General features: G+C 31.9%; 1 protein-coding gene across 1 annotated transcript; it reads left to right on the top strand.

The window, feature by feature from the left end:
• Positions 1–3,908: 3,908 nt before the first annotated feature.
• On the top strand, positions 3,909–18,349 carry LOC139515910 (fibroblast growth factor receptor 4-like). The gene is made up of 3 exons (XM_071305669.1): positions 3,909–6,910; positions 14,414–14,663; positions 15,903–18,349. The coding sequence occupies exons 1-3, from the start codon at positions 6,906–6,908 to the stop codon at positions 15,954–15,956; spliced, it is 309 nt and encodes a 102-aa protein (XP_071161770.1). The 5' UTR covers positions 3,909–6,905; the 3' UTR covers positions 15,957–18,349.
• The last annotated feature ends 219 nt before the right edge of the window (positions 18,350–18,568 follow it).

Here is an 18,568-nt window from a genome sequence, read left to right as displayed (position 1 = left end):
TCTACATGTTTTTACCTCCAAATTGAAGAGTTCAAGTTCTACCATTGGTCAAGAATAATGTATTTGGAATGGGTGTGACTTTAATCTTCCAATAGATGGCGCAACATTGTTATCACAAATCTTGACTCAATCCACCAAGGGTGAAGAGAACGGGTGTTGATGGTAACCTTTGGCTAGCGAAGATAATGAACTAGGCGTTTTCACTAATTAAAAGGAAAATAATGTCAACATTGAAATTGTCATCTTCGTCATCGTCTGAATACTTTTAGTTTTCGCACTCTAACTTTAGTAACAGTGAATAGAAATCTATGAAATTTTAACACAAGGTTTATGACCACAAAAGGAAGGTTGGGAGTGATTTTGGGAGTTTTGGTCCCAAGATTTTAGGAATAAGGGGCCAAAAAAGGGCCCAAATAAGCATTAATCTTCGTTTTCGCACAATAACTTTAGTATAAGTAAATAGAAATCAATGAAATTTAAACACAAGGTTTATGACCACAAAAGGAAGGTTGGGATTGATTTTGGGAGTTTTGGTCCCAAGATTTTAAGAATTAGGGGCCAAAAAAGGCCCAAATAAGCATTTTCTTGGTATTCGCACTATAACTTTAGTTTAAGTAAATAGAAATCCATAGTTGAAAGCAAGCTATGAAAGACCCTAATCTGATAAAAAGTAAAACCAAACAATAACCAGAAACATATGTATTAGACAAGTGCAACCACTGAATTACAGTCTTGTTACCTTGAGACAGTAAAAAAAACATAACCTCGGAATTAAAGTCTCCTGAATTTGAACAGGGTTCAACCCTCCTCTAAGCCAGGACAGTGGTTTAACATCATCACAAAATTAAACTAAAACACTAGAGACATAAAGTACTGATCTATGAGTACTCACAGTTACTGCAAGCTAGTTTCCAATTAATTGCAGCAACAACTAATGAATGAATCATGTTTGCAGACTAAAATATCAATTAGTACTGTGACTACTATTTTAATAATATATGTGAAAAGATGTCAAATGCAGTCTTTTTTTAAATGTATTGGTTAAATTTCACAAGTTAGTCATTGTTTAAAATTATTTGTTCCAATTATTGAAAGAATGCACCCATTTTGTGAAATAAGGATTATATCTTCATGATCTTGTCAATGAAGAACTTGTGTCAAATGCATTCCTGATTACAAAATTAATATTATTACCAATCATATCTGAGTATATAAAAATCCAAAATTTAAAACCTACCACAAACACATTATGTCCACTCTATTTTGTTTATTTGCTTAAGCTATATCAAATGGTGTCTGCCATGTTGGATTGTAGCAGAAAACTATCTGCCTAGATTTTTAAAGAAATGTGCAATTTTTTAAAAGAAGAATGTTTAATTCATTCCTTAAACTTTTTCTAAATGAAGAACATGGTGTCTTCTGTCATGTTTTTTACAAATACAGAAATTTAAGTTAATTATGTATGCACTTTTTGCTTTTAGGTCTATCAACAAGTGCAAACCATCTTGAATAGTGTAAACTCGAAACAAATGTATTGAATTTTACTAATGGAAGTAAAAAATGTTTTAATTTTTTCAATTATATTATCTTACTGGGTTTTACTGTGAGTTTTAAGTTTGCTTGTGAGCAGGACAATGAAATAAATCTACACTACCAAGAAATTGTATCTTAAACTTAATAAAATCAACATGGACTAATCTAGTATCTAGAAGACCAATGTAGATTCGATATCGATACACGACTTTTCGTATGCATGTTGTTTTGTCCACATGGCCTGAATCCTCTTTCTTGAAAATTGATGACTGAAGTTGGCTGTAACCAATTCTCATATAATCTGAAGAATGATTGTAGGTTTAAATTAATAGGCAGCAACTTTTAAAAATCAATGTAAGTGTGTTAGCCATATTAGGTGAGGTCTTATTTTAGCATAAATCAATACTTCAGTCTGTGTTAATACAAAGATGTATTTATATTTTTACATGTGGTATTCCTATCGAATGAATTTTTGAGTTACTTGCATTTGAGATATATTTATTTAAGACTATTGGATCACACATTTTTATGCTTCCTTTGCAGTTCATCTTATACATTGTTATATTAAGTCTTTTGTTTGATTGAACACATGACAAATCTTTATTTAATTTATTATAACTTTTCATGTGGTTTTATTATTTGAGTTTGATTGTCAAGTTATAGAAATTGTGTTTCTCATAAGAAGTCATATGTATATGTGTAATCTGGAGCGTTTTGACAACATAAATGTATTTAGCAGACTTTTAAAACCTGTTTTCTTTCATCCTGATGTCCTTATTCTCAATTTAAACGCACAATTAATGTGTTTATGTGAAAAAAAATCAAATAAGCAACTCGCTCTCACCCTCTTACACAACCTAACAAAGAAATAGAGTTTAGAGCATTTCTGACATAGGATAAAATTGTTTTTCAGGTCAAGATTATCTACAAACGTAACAACACATTGTTTGGTTGCTGCCCCTATAATGTAATTTTAAGGAACACCGATTTTTGCATTTTTTTATGTTGTTTATTGACGACAAACCATTTTCTATATTTGAAAATGCCTGTACCAAGTCAGGAATATGACAGTTCTTGTCCATTCGTTTTTGGTGCGTTTTGTCATTTGATTTTGCCATGTGATTATGGACTTTCTGATTAGATTTTCCTCTTGAGTTCAGTATTTTTGTGATGTTGCTTTTTGGTATGATATATACTTTTTATACTGACAATGTAGACAAAGGTGTATTCCCCTTTACTATTTTTGAATTATTGGCTTCTAAACACTAATTCACTGATATTTTCCAATATCTACCAGGCCTCTTGTTTCAACTTCATCAACCTTGCAGTGCAAATGGAGTGGGAAACAAAAATCAAACATTCACTGATAGGTAAATACTAGTAGAAAAAATGTTTCTTAAAGAATAAATTTAATACAACAAATCATCTGTAAAGTGATCCACATGCTCTGTGTTGATTTTTTTTTTTTATCAAAGTCAAGATTTGGTAAAATTTAGTAACAAACTCATAAGTAAATAAGCCTGCAATTAACAACCACTGAATGATATATTTATTTTTGAAAACACATTATAGAATCATAATCAATTTTAAAATGTAACATACTGGACTTAGATAAGTATATATTAAGTTCAATAATTTTAATAACATTTGAATGACATGAGATATTTTCCTGAATTTAGGTAGATTTTTGTTGTCGGAATATTTGAGATAGCATAAGCTGGCAAGAACTTTTTTGGTGTAGCTGTGATGAAAAATTGTAATTTTCATTTATGTGTTTATTATGTAGATGCATTTCCATTTCATGGACTTATACACTTCAGTCAACATGATAACTTATGCAAATCTATTCTGTTTATACATTGTACAAAAACATTTTACATTTAATTGATGCCAGTTTATTATTATATCATTATTTTTCTTTGAATAAGCTTATACATATAAACTATATTTATTGAAGTTGAATGAACTTATTTATATACACAATGAATTTATGGATTAAGATAAATTTGTAATTTTTGAATAAGCACTTATTTATTATTAATGCAGGCAACGGGTGAAATTACTTTTTATTTTGGAAATATTTTAATAGCAGATATATATATTTATAAACCGATTGAATTATTACTTTTTTTTTTTGCAGAAAATGTAATCAGTTTTTCGTGTTGATATGTAAACATTATAATTATAATTTTTATTCTTTATTATAATATTCCCATTCATGTATATGTTAAAGAAATAAACAATGTATATACTTGTAATTTTTGTTTATCATTTTGATTAATATTCTTAAAAGCAATAAAGATTAATTAAATATGAATCAAATGAATCATTCTAATTGATAATATTTGATTGACACAAGAAAATGTGGTATGATTGTCAAGGCTACCACGCTCCACCAGGGACTACATTATGTAGAAGGTCATTAACTAAAGGTTACAGGACAGTCTTTCCCAATGAGCAAACCAATCTTAGTTTTTAATTGAAAAGGAATAGAATCTGTTGCTGTTATTATTTAAAAAATCCATTTGTCTGACCCAAGTCAGTGTAATTTGTATGTCATGTTCTGATGAAGCCTTTGTTCTTCTTCTTTCATTGTCTTTTGAACTTGGTGTTACGAATAGATTTTCTATGTAATTTTAAGGGCCTGTTTATTTCTGTTACAAAACTATGATAACATGAATAGATATAAGTATAACCTTAATCTTATTCCTTGTGTTCCTTCTTGGTGTACACATTAACTGTACCTTGAAGTACTGACCAATATAATCTACAAACACCCAACCCTTGTGAGTACTAATGTATGCAACCATTAAGACTTTCAAAATGCTTTGTCTTCTTGGCATACACATTAACTGTACCTCAAGTACTGACCAATATAATCTATAAGTATCCAATCGTAGTGAATACTAAGTTGTGCAACCATAAAAATTTTAAAATGCTATGTCTGGTGGACGTACACATAAACTGTACCTCAAGTACTGACCGATATTATCTACAAACATACAACCCTTGTGAGTACTAATGTATGCAACCATTAAAACTTTCAAAATCCCCAGCCTTCTTGACATACACATGAACTGTACCTAAAGCATTGACCAATATGATCTACAAACATCCAACGCTCGTGAGTACTGAATTGTATGCAACCATTAAAACTTTGAAAATGCTTTGTTTTTTTGACGTACACATTAACTGTACCTCAAGTACTGACTGATATTATCTACAAACATGAACCGAAGTTAATATATGAATAGCGGTTTAGGGCGACCAGAGGTAAAAAACGTCAATGAATGTGTTTGGTGACCAGAAGTAACCAAAGTGAACGATTGTGTTATGTGAGCATTATAGTAAGGTGACCAGAGGTCAACATAATGAATATATGTACGAGGTGACCAGAGGTTACCAACATAAATGAGTGTGTTATTTGATCAAAGAATCATTGTAACTGGACCAGAGGTAAACATTGTCAATATGTGTTCAAGGTGAGCAGAGTTAACCTAAGACAACATATGAAGAGTGGTGTCTGATCACCTTAGTCAATATTGCTAGTGTGAACAGTGTGTTACTTGCTATATTTTTATACCCTTCCCAAATTTGTTTCTTCATGTTTTATGACATAAACTACATTTGTAAAAAATTTTGGGTCATGGATTTTGAATTAATGTAATCACTCCTTTTGTAATAGCAACGTTGACAGTTTTGTGAACTTCTGATGAACAGACTCTACAGGCGAAAGGACTCAGTCTAACATGTATCAGGGGAAACGAGTACCAATTAATGTTAACGTTAAGTAGACACAGCCTGTTGGAAAGTTTTATTGTAATTTCTATGATAGAAAAAAAGAAGAATATTGTTCCAATCAAGGGCCCTTAAAGTACACATAAAAAATGCATCATGATTTGTATATGCATTTATCGGTTAGAAAGCAAAATTAAATTTGAAGGTCCCATCCAAAGGGTGAAAATAAAGGAAGCAAAAGGAGGTGTTCCACGCGGAATATTTGTATTTTATGAACTCTTACGTACGGTGACCTATAGTTGATAATGTCTGTGTCATTTTGGTCTTTTGTGAATAGTTGTCTCATTGGCAATCCGTTGAAAGTTTGCAAATATCCTTATGACCAAATTACACGGATGATAAATATTCACCATTTGTTACGTTGCCGTGTTCTAAGCGTATACATGCAGGTCATGAATTAATTTGTTGAATGAAATCAAATTGGAGCTTATAATTCTTCTATACAACAAGTATTGTTGACCTATTGCTTATAGTTTAAGAAAAATTGACCAAAACACAAAAAATTAACCTGAGCAATGAACCGTGAAAATGAGATCAAAGTCAATTAAACCTGCGAGACTTTATTTAGAATATCGTTGATCATCTCAACGAGATTGATTTTCTCGCTTGAACCGGGACGGCGAAATCGAGAAAGGCAATCGAGTTGAGATGACCAATGATAATCTGTTTATAGCTATTCTAGCAACGCCACGTGCCTGCTTAGTTTTTAGCTATAATTTTCCTTCTCAAGCAAGTAGCACGAACTGAAAAATTATCACAAAAAAAGATCAAAGGCAAAATGCACAAAATAGCGATAATGACAAATACATAATGATATATTTGCATACAACAAATAATAATATTAACGGTACCAATTTTCTTGCACCAGATGCGCATTTCGACAAAACATGTCTCTTCAGTGATGCTCGTGGCCAAAATATTTGAAATCAAAAGCTTATATAAAAGATGAAGAGCTATAATCCAAAAGGTCCAAGAAGTATAGCCAAATCCGTTGACCTATTGCATATAGTAATAGAAAAAAAGACCAAAACTCAAAACACTTAACTGTAACCACTGAACCATGAAAATGAGTTCAAGGCCAATTGACACCTGCCAGCTAGACATGTACACCTTACAATCATTCCATACATCAAATATAGTAAACCTATTGCAAACAGATTAAGAAAAACAGACCAAAACACAAAAACTTAATTATAACCATTAAACCAAGAAAATGAGGTCAAGGTCAGATAACACCTGTCAGTTGGGCATGTACACCTGACAGTCCTTCCATACACCGAATATACAAGACCTATTTCTTAGAGTATCTAAGATATGGACTTGACCACCAAAACTTAACCTTGTTCCCTGATCAAAAAATGAGGTTGAGGTCAAGTGAAATCTGTCTGACGGGCATGAGGATCTTGCAAGGTACGCACATACCAAATATAGTTATCATATAACTCATATTACTAGTACTCTTAATAGGAGAGAAATTAACATTAAAAAAAAATCTTAACTATTTTCAAGTCGTCACACAACCATAAAAATGAGGCCAAGGACAATGGACATGTGACAGACGGGAACTTCGTAACATGAGGTATCTATATACAAAGTATGAAGCTTCCAGGTCTTCCACTTTCTAAAATATAAAGCTTTTAGGCAGGTAGATAACGCCGCCACCGAAGTCGCCGCCCTATCCTTGTAGCGAGCTTTCTACGACATGTGTCCCAGGTTCGACAAATACCTGAAACATATCTTCTAGCATACATTAATGTTTAACTACCTTTCGATTGCTGTTCTTCATTCTACAATAGCTATTAAGACATCAAACTTCATTATAAAATGAGAACCCTTTTGTTTCAAATTGTTAGTGTGCATAGTAGAATAAGCCACGAAGCAAGAGCCCCACGTGAGCTGTGGTCTGTTGATGAAGTGGTAGTAGGTTCTTCTCTAAAAAAACGATTACTTTTAGCCGTCGTGAAGAAGCTCAATGGAATTTACATTATATTTTGGAGAAATTGTCTCTTTAATGATGATAATTCAATAAATGGAAATAAACTAAGAACCTACAGAAAATTTAAAGTAAAGTATGAACTAGAAAAGTACCTTATATTGAATTTAGATAAAAATGTTACAAAAAATTATGCTAAAATAGGAATAAGTAATTATAGTATGTTGGCTGTTGATCGCGGTAGATACAACAAAACAGCTTTAGAAAATAGAATATGTCCTTTATGCCATAAAGAGGTGGAAGATGAATTTCATTTTATCATAACATGTTCAGAAATTAATAAAACTAGGATCAAAATGTTAGATGAAATTTCTAATATTGTCCCCTGTTTTAATAAATCAAGATTTTTTAAAATTTTTATACGACCGCAAAATTTGAAAAAAATTTCGTCGTATATTGCTATCACGTTGGCGTCGTCGTCTGCGTCGTCGTCGTCGTCGTCGTCGTCGTCGTCCGAATACTTTTAGTTTTCGCACTCTTACTTTACTAAAAGTAAATAGAAATCTATGAAATTTTAACACAAGGTTTATGACCACAAAAGGAAGGTTGGGATTGATTTTGGCAGTTTTGGTCCCAATATTTTAGGAATTAGGGGCCAAAAAGGGCCCAAATAAGCATTTTCTTGGTTTTCGCACTATAACTTTAGTTTAAGTAAATAGAAATCTATGAAATGTTGATACAAGGTTTATGACCACAAAAGAAAGGTTGGGATTGATTTTGGGAGTTTTGGTACCAACAGTTCAGAAATTAGGGGCCAAAAAAGGGCCCAAATAAGCATTATTCTTGGTTTTCGCACAATAACTTTAGTATAAGTAAATAGAAATCAATGAAATTTAAACACAATGTGTATGACCATAAAAGGAAGGTTGGTATTGATTTTGGGAGTTAAGGTCCCAACAGTTTAGAAATTAGGGGCCAAAAAGGGACCCAAATAAGCATTTTTCTTGGTTTTTGCACCATAACTTTAGTATTTATAAATAGAAATTTATGAAATTTAAACATAAGGTTTATGACCATAAAAAGAAGGTTGGTATTGATTTTGGGAGTTTTGGTCCCAACAGTTTAGGAATAAAGGGCCCAAAGGGTCCAAAATTAAACTTTGTTTGATTTCATCAAAAATTGAATAATTGGGGTTCTTTGATATGCCAAATCTAACTGTGTATGTAGATTCTTAATTTTTGGTCCCGTTTTCAATACTATAAGCAATAGGTCTAGTATATTCGGTGTATGGAAGGACTGTAAGGTGTACATGTCCAACTGGCAGGTGTCATCTGACCTTGACCTCATTTTCATGGTTCAGTGGTTATAGTTAAGTTTTTGTGTTTTGGTCTGTTTTTCTTATACTATATGCAATAGGTCTACTATAATTGGTGTATGGATGATTGTAAGGTGTACATGTCTAGCTGACAGGTGTCATCTGACCTTGACCTCATTTTCATGGTTCAGTGGTTATAGTTAAGTTTTTGTGTTTTGGTCTGTTTTTCTTATACTATATGCAATAGGTCTACTATAATTGGTGTATGGAATGATTGTAAGGTGTACATGTCTAGCTGACAGGTGTCATCTGACCTTGACCTCATTTTTTCATGGTTCAGTGGTTATAGTTAAGTTTTTGTGTTTTGCTCTGTTTTTCTTATACTATATGCAATAGGTCTACTATAATTGGTGTATGGAATGATTGTAAGGTGTAGATGTCTAGCTGACAGGTGTCATCTGACCTTGACCTTTTTTTTAATGGTTCAGTGGTCAAAGTTAAGTTTTTAGTTTTGGTCTATTTTTCTAATACTTTATGCATTAGGTCAACTATATTTGGTGTATGGACATATTTTATGATCTTTATGTTGGTTAGGCTGGTTTAATTTGACTTTGACCTCATTTTCACGGTCCATTGCTAAGTTTTAAGTGTTTGTGTGTTGTGGTCTGTTTTTCTTTATTTATAAGCAATAAGTCAACTATATTTGTTGTATTGAAAAATTGTTAGCTGTACATGTCTGCCTGGCATGGTTCATCTGACCTTGGCCTCATTTTCATGGTTGATTGATAAATGTTTCCTTTTCTTGGTTAATGTTGAGTTTATGTGACAGTTGTAATAAAGCTTTATATTTAGGTCTATCAAGATAGTATCAGGAATTAGTAAAGAAGGCGAGACATTTCAGTGTGTGCACTCTTGTGGTGTAGTAAGATAGTACTTTAATGTTAGATGGGCTATCTATTGAACCATGCTTGATGTAATTGGTTTTTTTTTTGTGTAGCGCGATAGTACTACGATTTTATATGGTATATCTATTGAAACATGCTTGGTATATTTGGATTTTATTGTTTAGTAAGATTGTACTATCATGTAAGATGGTCTATCTATTGAAACATGTTTGGTATATTTGGTTTTTATGGTGTAGTAATATAATTATATGATGTTAGATGGTTTATCTATTGAAACATCCTTGGTATAATTGGTTTTTATTGTGTAGTAAGATAGTACTATAATGTAAGATGGGCTATCTATTGAAACATCCTTGGTATAATTGGTTTTTATGGTGTAGTAAGATAGTACTATGATGTTAGATGGTCTATCTATTAAAACCTGCTTGGTATAATTACTTTTTATTGTGTAGTAAGATAGTACTATGATGTTAGATGGTCTATCTATTGGAACATGCTTGGTATAATTGGTTTTTATTGTTTAGTGAGATAGTACTACGATTTTTTATGGTATATCTATTGAAACATGCTTGGTATAATTGGTTTTTATGGTGTAGTAATATAATTATATGATGTAAGATGGTTTATCTATTGAAACATCCTTGGTATAATTGTTTTTTTATGGTGTAGTAAGATAGTACTATGATGTTAGATGGTTTATCTATTGGAACAGCCTTTGACCAAAGGGTCAAAAATTAAACTTTGTTTGATTTCAACAAAAATTGAATGTATGGGGTTCTTCAATATGCTGAATCTAACCATGTATTTAGATTTTTATACGACCGTATATTGCTATCACGTTGGCGTCGTCGTCCTGCGTCGTCGTCGTCGTCGTCCGAATACTTTTAGTTTTCGCACTCTAACTTTACTAAAAGTGAATAGAAATCTATGAAATTTTAAAACAACGTTTATAACCACAAAAGGAAGGTTGAGATTGATTTTGGGAGTTTTGGTCCCAAAATTTTAGGAATTAGGGGCCAAAAAGGGCCCAAATAAGCATTTTCTTGGTTTTCGCACTATAACTTTAGTTTCAGTAAATAGAAATCTATGAAATTTTGACACAAGGTTTATGACCAAAAAAGGAAGGTTGAGATTGATTTTGGGAGTTTTGGTCCCAAAATTTTAGGAATTAGGGGCCAAAAAAGGGCCCAAATAAGCATTATTCTTGGTTTTCGCACAATAACTTTAGTATAAGTGAATAGAAATCAATGAAATTTAAACACAAGGTTTATGACCACAAAAGAAAGGTTGGGATTGATTTTGGGAGTTGAGGTCTGAACAGATTAGGAATAAGGGGCCAAAAAGGGGCCCAAGTAAGCATTATTCTTGGTTTTCGCACCATAACTTTAGTATAAGTAAATAGAAATCTTTGAAATTTAAACACAAGGTTTATGACCATAAAAGGAAGGTTGGGTTTGATTTTGGGAGTTTTGGTCCCAACAGGTTTTTAGGAATAAGGGGCCCAAAGGGTCCAAAATTGAACTTTGTTTGATTTCATCAAAAATTGAATAATTGGGGTTCTTTGATATGCCTGATCTAACTGTGTATGTAGATTCTTAATTTTTGGTCCCGTTTTCCAATTGGTCTACATTAAGGTCCAAAGGGTCCAAAATTAAACTTAGTTTGATTTTAACAAAAATTGAATCCTTGGGGTTCTTTGATATGCTGAATCTAAAAATGTACTTAGATTTTTGATTATTGGCCCAGTTTTCAAGTTGGTTTAAATCGGGGTCCAAAATAAAACTTTGTTTGATTTCATCAAAAATTGAATAATTGGGGTTCTTTGATATGCCAAATCTAACTGTGTATGTAGATTCTTAATTTTTAGTCCCGTTTTCAAATTGGTCTACATTAAATACCAAAGGGTCCAAAATTAAACTAAGTTTGATTTTAATAAAAATTGAATTCTTTGGCTTTTTTGATATGCTGAATTTAATCATGTACATAGATTTTTGATTATGGGCCCAGTTTACAAGTTGGTTCAAATCAGGATCCAAAATTATTATATTAAGTATTGTGCAATAGCAAGAAATTTTCAATTGCACAGTATTCAGCAATAGCAAGAAATCTTCAATTGCACAGTATTGTGCAATAGCAAAAAATGTTCAATTGCACAGTATTGTGCAATAGCAAGAAATCTTCAATTGCACAGTATTGTGCAATAGCAAATATTTTCAATTGCACAGTATTGCGCAATAGCAAGAAATATCTAATTGCACAATATTGTGCAATAGCAAGAAATTTTCAATTGATTGGAGTTATCTTTCTTTGTCCAGAATAGTAGTTGAATCAACTTAAATCATTGTTTTATACAATGCACAATGTATATTCACTTTTACTACCAACTGATAAATTAAAACACTCTTTACCATTCAGTGATAACAAGCACTTTTTGTTACATTTTAATATTTTATGATGTATTTAAATGAGTAGTTATTGTTTCAAACTCCATTAGAAATTTGAATTGAGATCAGTTTTGAAAAAAGGGAAAGGGGGATGTGAAAAAAAAATGGTGGTGGGGGGGGGGGGGGGGGGGGGGGTTAATTTTTCTCATTTCAGATTTCATAAATAAAAAGAAAATTTCTTCAACCATTTTTTTGAGAGGATTAATATTCAACAGCATAGTGATTGCTCAAAGACAAAAAAATTATTTTAAGTTCATTAGACTACATTCATTCTGTGTCCAAAACCTATGCTGTGTCAACTATTTAATCACAATCCAAATTTAGAGCTGAATCCAGCTTAAATGTTGTGTCCATACTTACCCCGACCGTTCAGGGTTCAACCTATGCGGTCGTATAAAGCTGCGCCCTGCGGAGCATCTGGTTAATATTTGGACCTGGTTATCAAATTGGTCCACATTGAGGTCTAATTAAAGGGATCTAAAATTGAACATGATTTGGTTTCATCAAAGATTTAATTCTTGGGGTTTTATGATATGCTGAATCTAACCATATATTTAGATTTTGGATATTGGACCATAATAGGTTTTTAAATGTCCAATTTGAAATTTTTAAGTTTTTATGTTTGAGTTGTTAGACCACATTCATTCTGTGTCAGAAACCTATATTGTGTCAACTATTTATATTTATTTAATCACAATCCAAATTCAGAGCTGTATCAAGCTTTTATGTTGTGTCCATACTTGCCCCAACCGTTCAGGGTTCAACCTCTGCTGTCGTATAAAGCTGCCCCCTTCGGAGCATCTGGTTGATTGAGGTGCCAATTTGGGCATAATTGGTTTTTAAATGTCCAATTTGAAATTTTTAAGTTTTTATGTTTAAGTTCATAGACCACATTCATTCGTGTCAGAAACCTATATTGTGTCAACTATTTAATCACAATCCAAATTCAGAGCTGTACCAAGCTTTTATGTTGTGTCCATACTTGCGCCAACTTTTCAAGGTTTGACTCTGCGGTAGTATACAGCTGCGCCCTGCGGGGCATCTGGTTTGTTATTTTTTTGACTACTATAGAGCACTCTGCCACCAATACCCCAAAAGACATCAATCAGGTCTTCATAGGTGTGTGCATGACCTGATTTCAGTTTTTTTTAAGCCCCCCCCCCCCTCCCAATGTTCTTTGGATGAAATTATTTTAATATATTAAAAGTCGCTTTTTTTTTATTTCATTATAAACTAGGGATCATTCTGATTTCAGTGATATCTAGTTTTATACAAGTATCTTTATTAATCCTTCCACCACTAAGGGTCACTCATGCATAGTCCCTAAAATATGATGTCATAGAGAAAAAAAATGTTGATTGCACCCTTGTGTAGGTGCACTCAACTCCAATCTTAATTAACTAGGGAAAAGTGCCATTATTGGATATTAATAAAAACATAAAAAAGAGAACTGTTTTGAACAGAGGATTTTATTTTATAGCTTAAAATACTGAAAGATTTGAACAAACAGTAAAATGATTCCATATTCTATAAAGAATTTGTGTTAGCATTTATAAGAAACATGATGTAGATGTTCTGGAAATTAAGTCTTACGAAAACAAAGGTCAAAAGACTGCTACTATAGTTTAATTCAACTTGTTTCATATTGTACTGTACAATGCACGCAAGTGACAAAATCCTCGTGTGTAAACTGTTAAAAAAGCGTGTATTACACGCGAATATCATGTCACTTGACATGTATGCCTGTATATCATCTTAAGATGGTACCTAACACTACAGGGAGATAACTCTGTAAAATCAGCAGAACGTTTTAATGACGTTGTGTTCATAAGGGAGGGCCCTCATGGGGTTTTTGATTATGTGATTACTTGGCCGTTTTTTTAATGATTATTTGATTATTAAGCCAAATATTTCATGATTATTTGATTACCTAGGACTGTATTTTTAGTTTATGATTATTTGATTACTAACGATAAGCAAATATTTAATGATTATGTGATTATATTGGCAAAAAAATGGTGATTATGTGATTACTAGGACCCCCCCATGAGGGGCATCATAAGGGAGTATTAAGCTTCTCAATGATCAAAATAAGTGTTTGTCAAACTGCTATATAACCAGTGTAATTTTTTCTGATCAAACGGTTGGTTCAAACTTTTTGAAATTTTTATATTTTTGTCAAAGGGTCAAAGTAAATACTTTGTCAACATTTTAAGAAAATTAAAGGAGCCAAATTAATTTGAGTTAAAGTGTTGGGTACCACCTTAACGAATTTATATCACAGGTTCTACAGCAGTAATATTTTCCCCCAAAAAAGGCCTTACAGATACTTTATGATGACTGATTTTTGTAGGACCTTGCTTCAAGTAAAAATAAATTGCAAAGATGGTTGAAATAAAAGCATATTTTGATTCACTAAGTAATTTAAATTTATTCATAAATATATTAATCCTTGTTCTTTACAATTTTAATCTTTTTTTCATAGTTGGTCCTATGGAGTATTGTTGTGGGAGATATTTACACTCGGAGGGAATCCTTATCCATCTGTACCTGTGGAAAGATTATTTGAACTTTTAAAAGAAGGTCATAGAATGGGCAGACCTCCATATGCTTCAGAAATAATTAATAAAACGATGCAGTCCTGTTGGCATGAGAATCCATCAGGGCGACCATCTTTCAATAACCTTGTTATTGATTTTAATAAAATGTTGACCTCTATGGACAACAGAAGTGAAGTAAGTATTTATTCTATAATTATGGAATTATCAGAAAAAATAAATAGTCAAAATGGTTTTTTTTATAAATTCATTTAAAGTTTGATATTTACTTTATAAATCTTGTTCTCAAATATATGTCTATATTATACAAATGTCAGTGTAATTTTGTATGTATTTTCTGTTAGGCCAGGGTTTTTCAATTTTGCTGGTTTACATATTTTTCACATTAAAAAGTCAGGTTGGTCGGTAGGAAAAAAAAGTAAAAAATATCTTTCAAGACCACAAATATGTAAAAAAAAATATCTTTCACATTTCTAACAATATGAGTGGTATGCTATTTTGTCATCATTTCTTAAATTTGTTATCCTTGAAATTTAATTACTCAACGGTTATAAACAAAAAATGTATGGTATCCTCATCCAAGTTTTGTCTACAGACAAAGACAACATTATATTGTCATTTCACAAACAGATCCTCATAGTTGTCTTCCTGGAATTCATCAGTTGTCATGCATTCCTGTTTGAATATCAATAATGGAATTTTGGATCCTCAATGCTATTCAACTTTGTACTTGTTTGGCTTTATAAATATTTTAATATGAGCATCACTGATGAGTGTTATGTAGACGAAACGCGCGTCTGGCGTACTTAATTATAATCCTGGTACCTTTGATAACTATTTGTTATCCAAAAGGAAGATTTTTGTTTTTTTTATTATTTATGAAACAAGAAAATTCCAAATTATTTTAACTTTAACTTGACGACTTCCACGTTTTGACAGGTTCATTTAATCTTTGAGGTGATACATCTTATTGAATTATGACAAAAAAGTGAAACAAACTTATTGTTATGGGTTTTGAACACAGGTTTCTCTCATCAAAATTATTTGGCTATTTTTAGCTCACCTAGCCTGAACTTTTACAAAAATCTCTGAAACTACTGGGCCAAACTTAACCAAACTTGGCCACAATCATCATTGGAGTAAAGTGTTTAAAAGATATAACCAAAATGGCCTCCATAGCTAAAAATAGAACATAAGGGTAAAATGTAGATTTGGCTTATATCTCTGAAACCAAAGCATTTACATCAAATCTGACATGGAGTAATATTGTTAATCAGGACAAGATCTGTCTGCCCTGACATTTTCAAATGAATCAGACAACCTGCTTATTAATTAGTAGTTTTAAGTAAACTTTGCCATTTTTAGCTATAACTAAAGTTGCAATACTTCTTCAAATATATTTTTTTTTCATTTCAGGAATATCCAAATCTAGATGATTGTAACAGTATACATCCCATCATATCATCATGATCATAGTCTCTCTCATGTACGAGGCATTCACTGACAACTGTGTTTTATACTAATAGGCAGTGGTTGTTTCATTATCTCAATCATCTAGATCGTCTTCCACATATTGAATTATACTTGACTTAATTGTTCAAAGAAGACAACCATGCATCTTATTCAATCTCATGTTTTTACAACAAGTGCTATAGTGAACAAAAAAAAAGTTTTTGTTGCTCTAATGTTCAACCTGTGCAACCTCATTGACACCAAAGACAAAGAAATACTATTAGAAATCCAGTGTCTGTGATTTTTTTTTTTGTGATTTGTGTTGACAAGGATAAATATGTTTAATCATGTAAAGTACAGGAACTTATTTCAAGTCATTTTTTAAATGGAAATGTCCAAAGTTTTTTGATGACAATTTATATTAATTGTGACGAAAATGCGTTCAAATGACGACGAACGAACTTCAAATTGTGATCTTTTGAGAAATAATGAAATTCAAATCAGCGAACTGTCCGGGAGTATTAAACAAATTATTTCGATCAAATGACGAAACTATACTCCTGGTTGTTGAAATGCCAACTGACTAATTTTACAGCAAAAATGTTCTTTTATAGTTATGATCTGTAAAATTTGCATCATTTTTCCACATTTTCTATATTAAATTTTACAACAAAATTAAGCTAACAATACACAGGATTGTCAATATAGTTTTTTCTGTTTTATCATTCTGAAAGTAGAAATTGTGCAGGCACAATACTGTTTTTTATTGGCTCATGCTTTGCAACATTATACACTATTTTATATATGATTTTGGTTATACTGTTGAATTACTTTAGTATACATTTCAATGAATACAAATGTACAAATTTTGATTATTTAGAAGAATGAAAATAAGTGAATTAAATTTTCATTTAAATTCATACATGTGTACATATTAAAGAAGCATAGCAGATGCAGTTTAGCAAGAGGAAATGAGAAGTTTTTGGTAAATGAAATGTGTTTAAGACAACCTTATGCTAAGCTTTTATCCACACACGGTACCAATAATAGCCAATTGCCTAAGGTTGCTTTGACCCGAATCCTTAGGTGGTAAAAGGTGGGACTATTTTAGTTGAGTTCCAAAGTTATGGTAGGGTGAAACAACCTCCTTTATTCTGCAATGCATAAAAAAAAATCCCATCGGGAAAGGTTTTGTCCACACTTAGTTCAAATGATGGGACCAAGGTGGGTAAGGTTTTATAAGGTTTAAAGTTTGGGTAGTGTTACCACCTTCCAACTTTAATTTATCAAAAATTCCCTACGGCACAGCTTTGTCAACAATAAGTACAAATGATAGGGAATTACCTAAGGTTGTTTGGACCCAACGACCAAGATGGGTAAAGTGCTTTAACTTTTTTATACGACCGCAAAAATTTTAATTTTTTGGTCGTATATTGGTATCAGGTTGGCGTTGTCGTCGTCGTCGTCCGAATACTTTTGGTTTTCGCACTATAACTTTAGTTTAAGTAAATAGAAATCTATGCAATTTAAACACTAGGTTTATGACCATAAAAGAAAGGTTTGGATTGTTTTTGTAAGTTTTGGTCCCAACAGTTTAGGAATTAGGGGCCAAAAAGGGCCCAAATAAGCATTTTCTTGGTTTTCGCAAGTTAAAAGAATACATGTCAGTTTTCAAATCCCATGTACAGAATAAGGATAAATCATGGATATCTAAAAAAGAGGGACGAAAGATACCAGAGGGACAGTCAAAATGCCAACGAGGTTCAGGTTTTGCTTTTCTTATTTTAAATGCTTCATGGGAATATAATATACAGCATTTTTATATTTAGAGAGCTTATATTCTTCTGCATTTTTTAATCTCGTCTATAAATAAAACTAACCTTTGGAGTACATTATCATATAAAGATTAAAATAAATTGCAAAAAATACCAAGTAGTCCAAGATCAAGATATTTATAAATATCTTCGAAGTTGTGATTGAGAACTTTGTTTTCCTAAAACATATCTTTTTTGCAGTTTAGCAAGGTTCTTAAATTGAAGAAAATACAGTTCTAAAATTAACATTGTTGATCTCAAGTAAAAATTGAATGTATAGTAAAAAAAAAGGCAGTGGCTATTTGACTGGCAGCGGCAAAATAGCAAATTTGCTATTTAGCCGGCTCTAATTAAATTATATTTCACTGGAATTAAAATATGTAAAAACAATAATCAAATATGAGATTGCTCATATAGAGAATAGATAAGCAACAATAGAGCTGAAAAACGCTCAGTGGTCAATTGTGTGATTGAACAGTATTGAACATTTATTGAACATTTAAACATTTTGAGATGAACAGTTTTCGAATGATTTAATGTATTGTTATTCTTATCTGTTATTGATTATAGTATCTAATAAAAAAAATATAAATCTTTTGCAATTTTCTTTATACATATGCATGTGCTTTATGGTTTCAAAAGGGTTAGAAATGCGTTCATTATATATATTCCGGACCATATGAGTATTTTGACCATACGTGTATGGTCATGACCATATGCGTATACTCATATGGTCCGACCATACGCGTATGGTCGGACCATATGAGTATAATACTCATTTGGTTTTTAACGGGCCGGACCATATGAGGTATATTT

The sequence above is a fragment of the Mytilus edulis genome, chromosome 3, assembly GCF_963676685.1.
Source record: "Mytilus edulis chromosome 3, xbMytEdul2.2, whole genome shotgun sequence".
Lineage (NCBI taxonomy): Eukaryota > Metazoa > Mollusca > Bivalvia > Mytilida > Mytilidae > Mytilus > Mytilus edulis.
This window is presented reverse-complemented; position numbering and strand designations above follow the sequence as displayed.

Excerpts from the sequence above, each read along its gene's own strand:
- LOC139515910 (XM_071305669.1), top strand. Across the intron at positions 14,664-15,902 it reads CTATGGACAACAGAAGTGAA|GAATATCCAAATCTAGATGA; the intron begins GTAAGTATTTAT and ends TTTTCATTTCAG.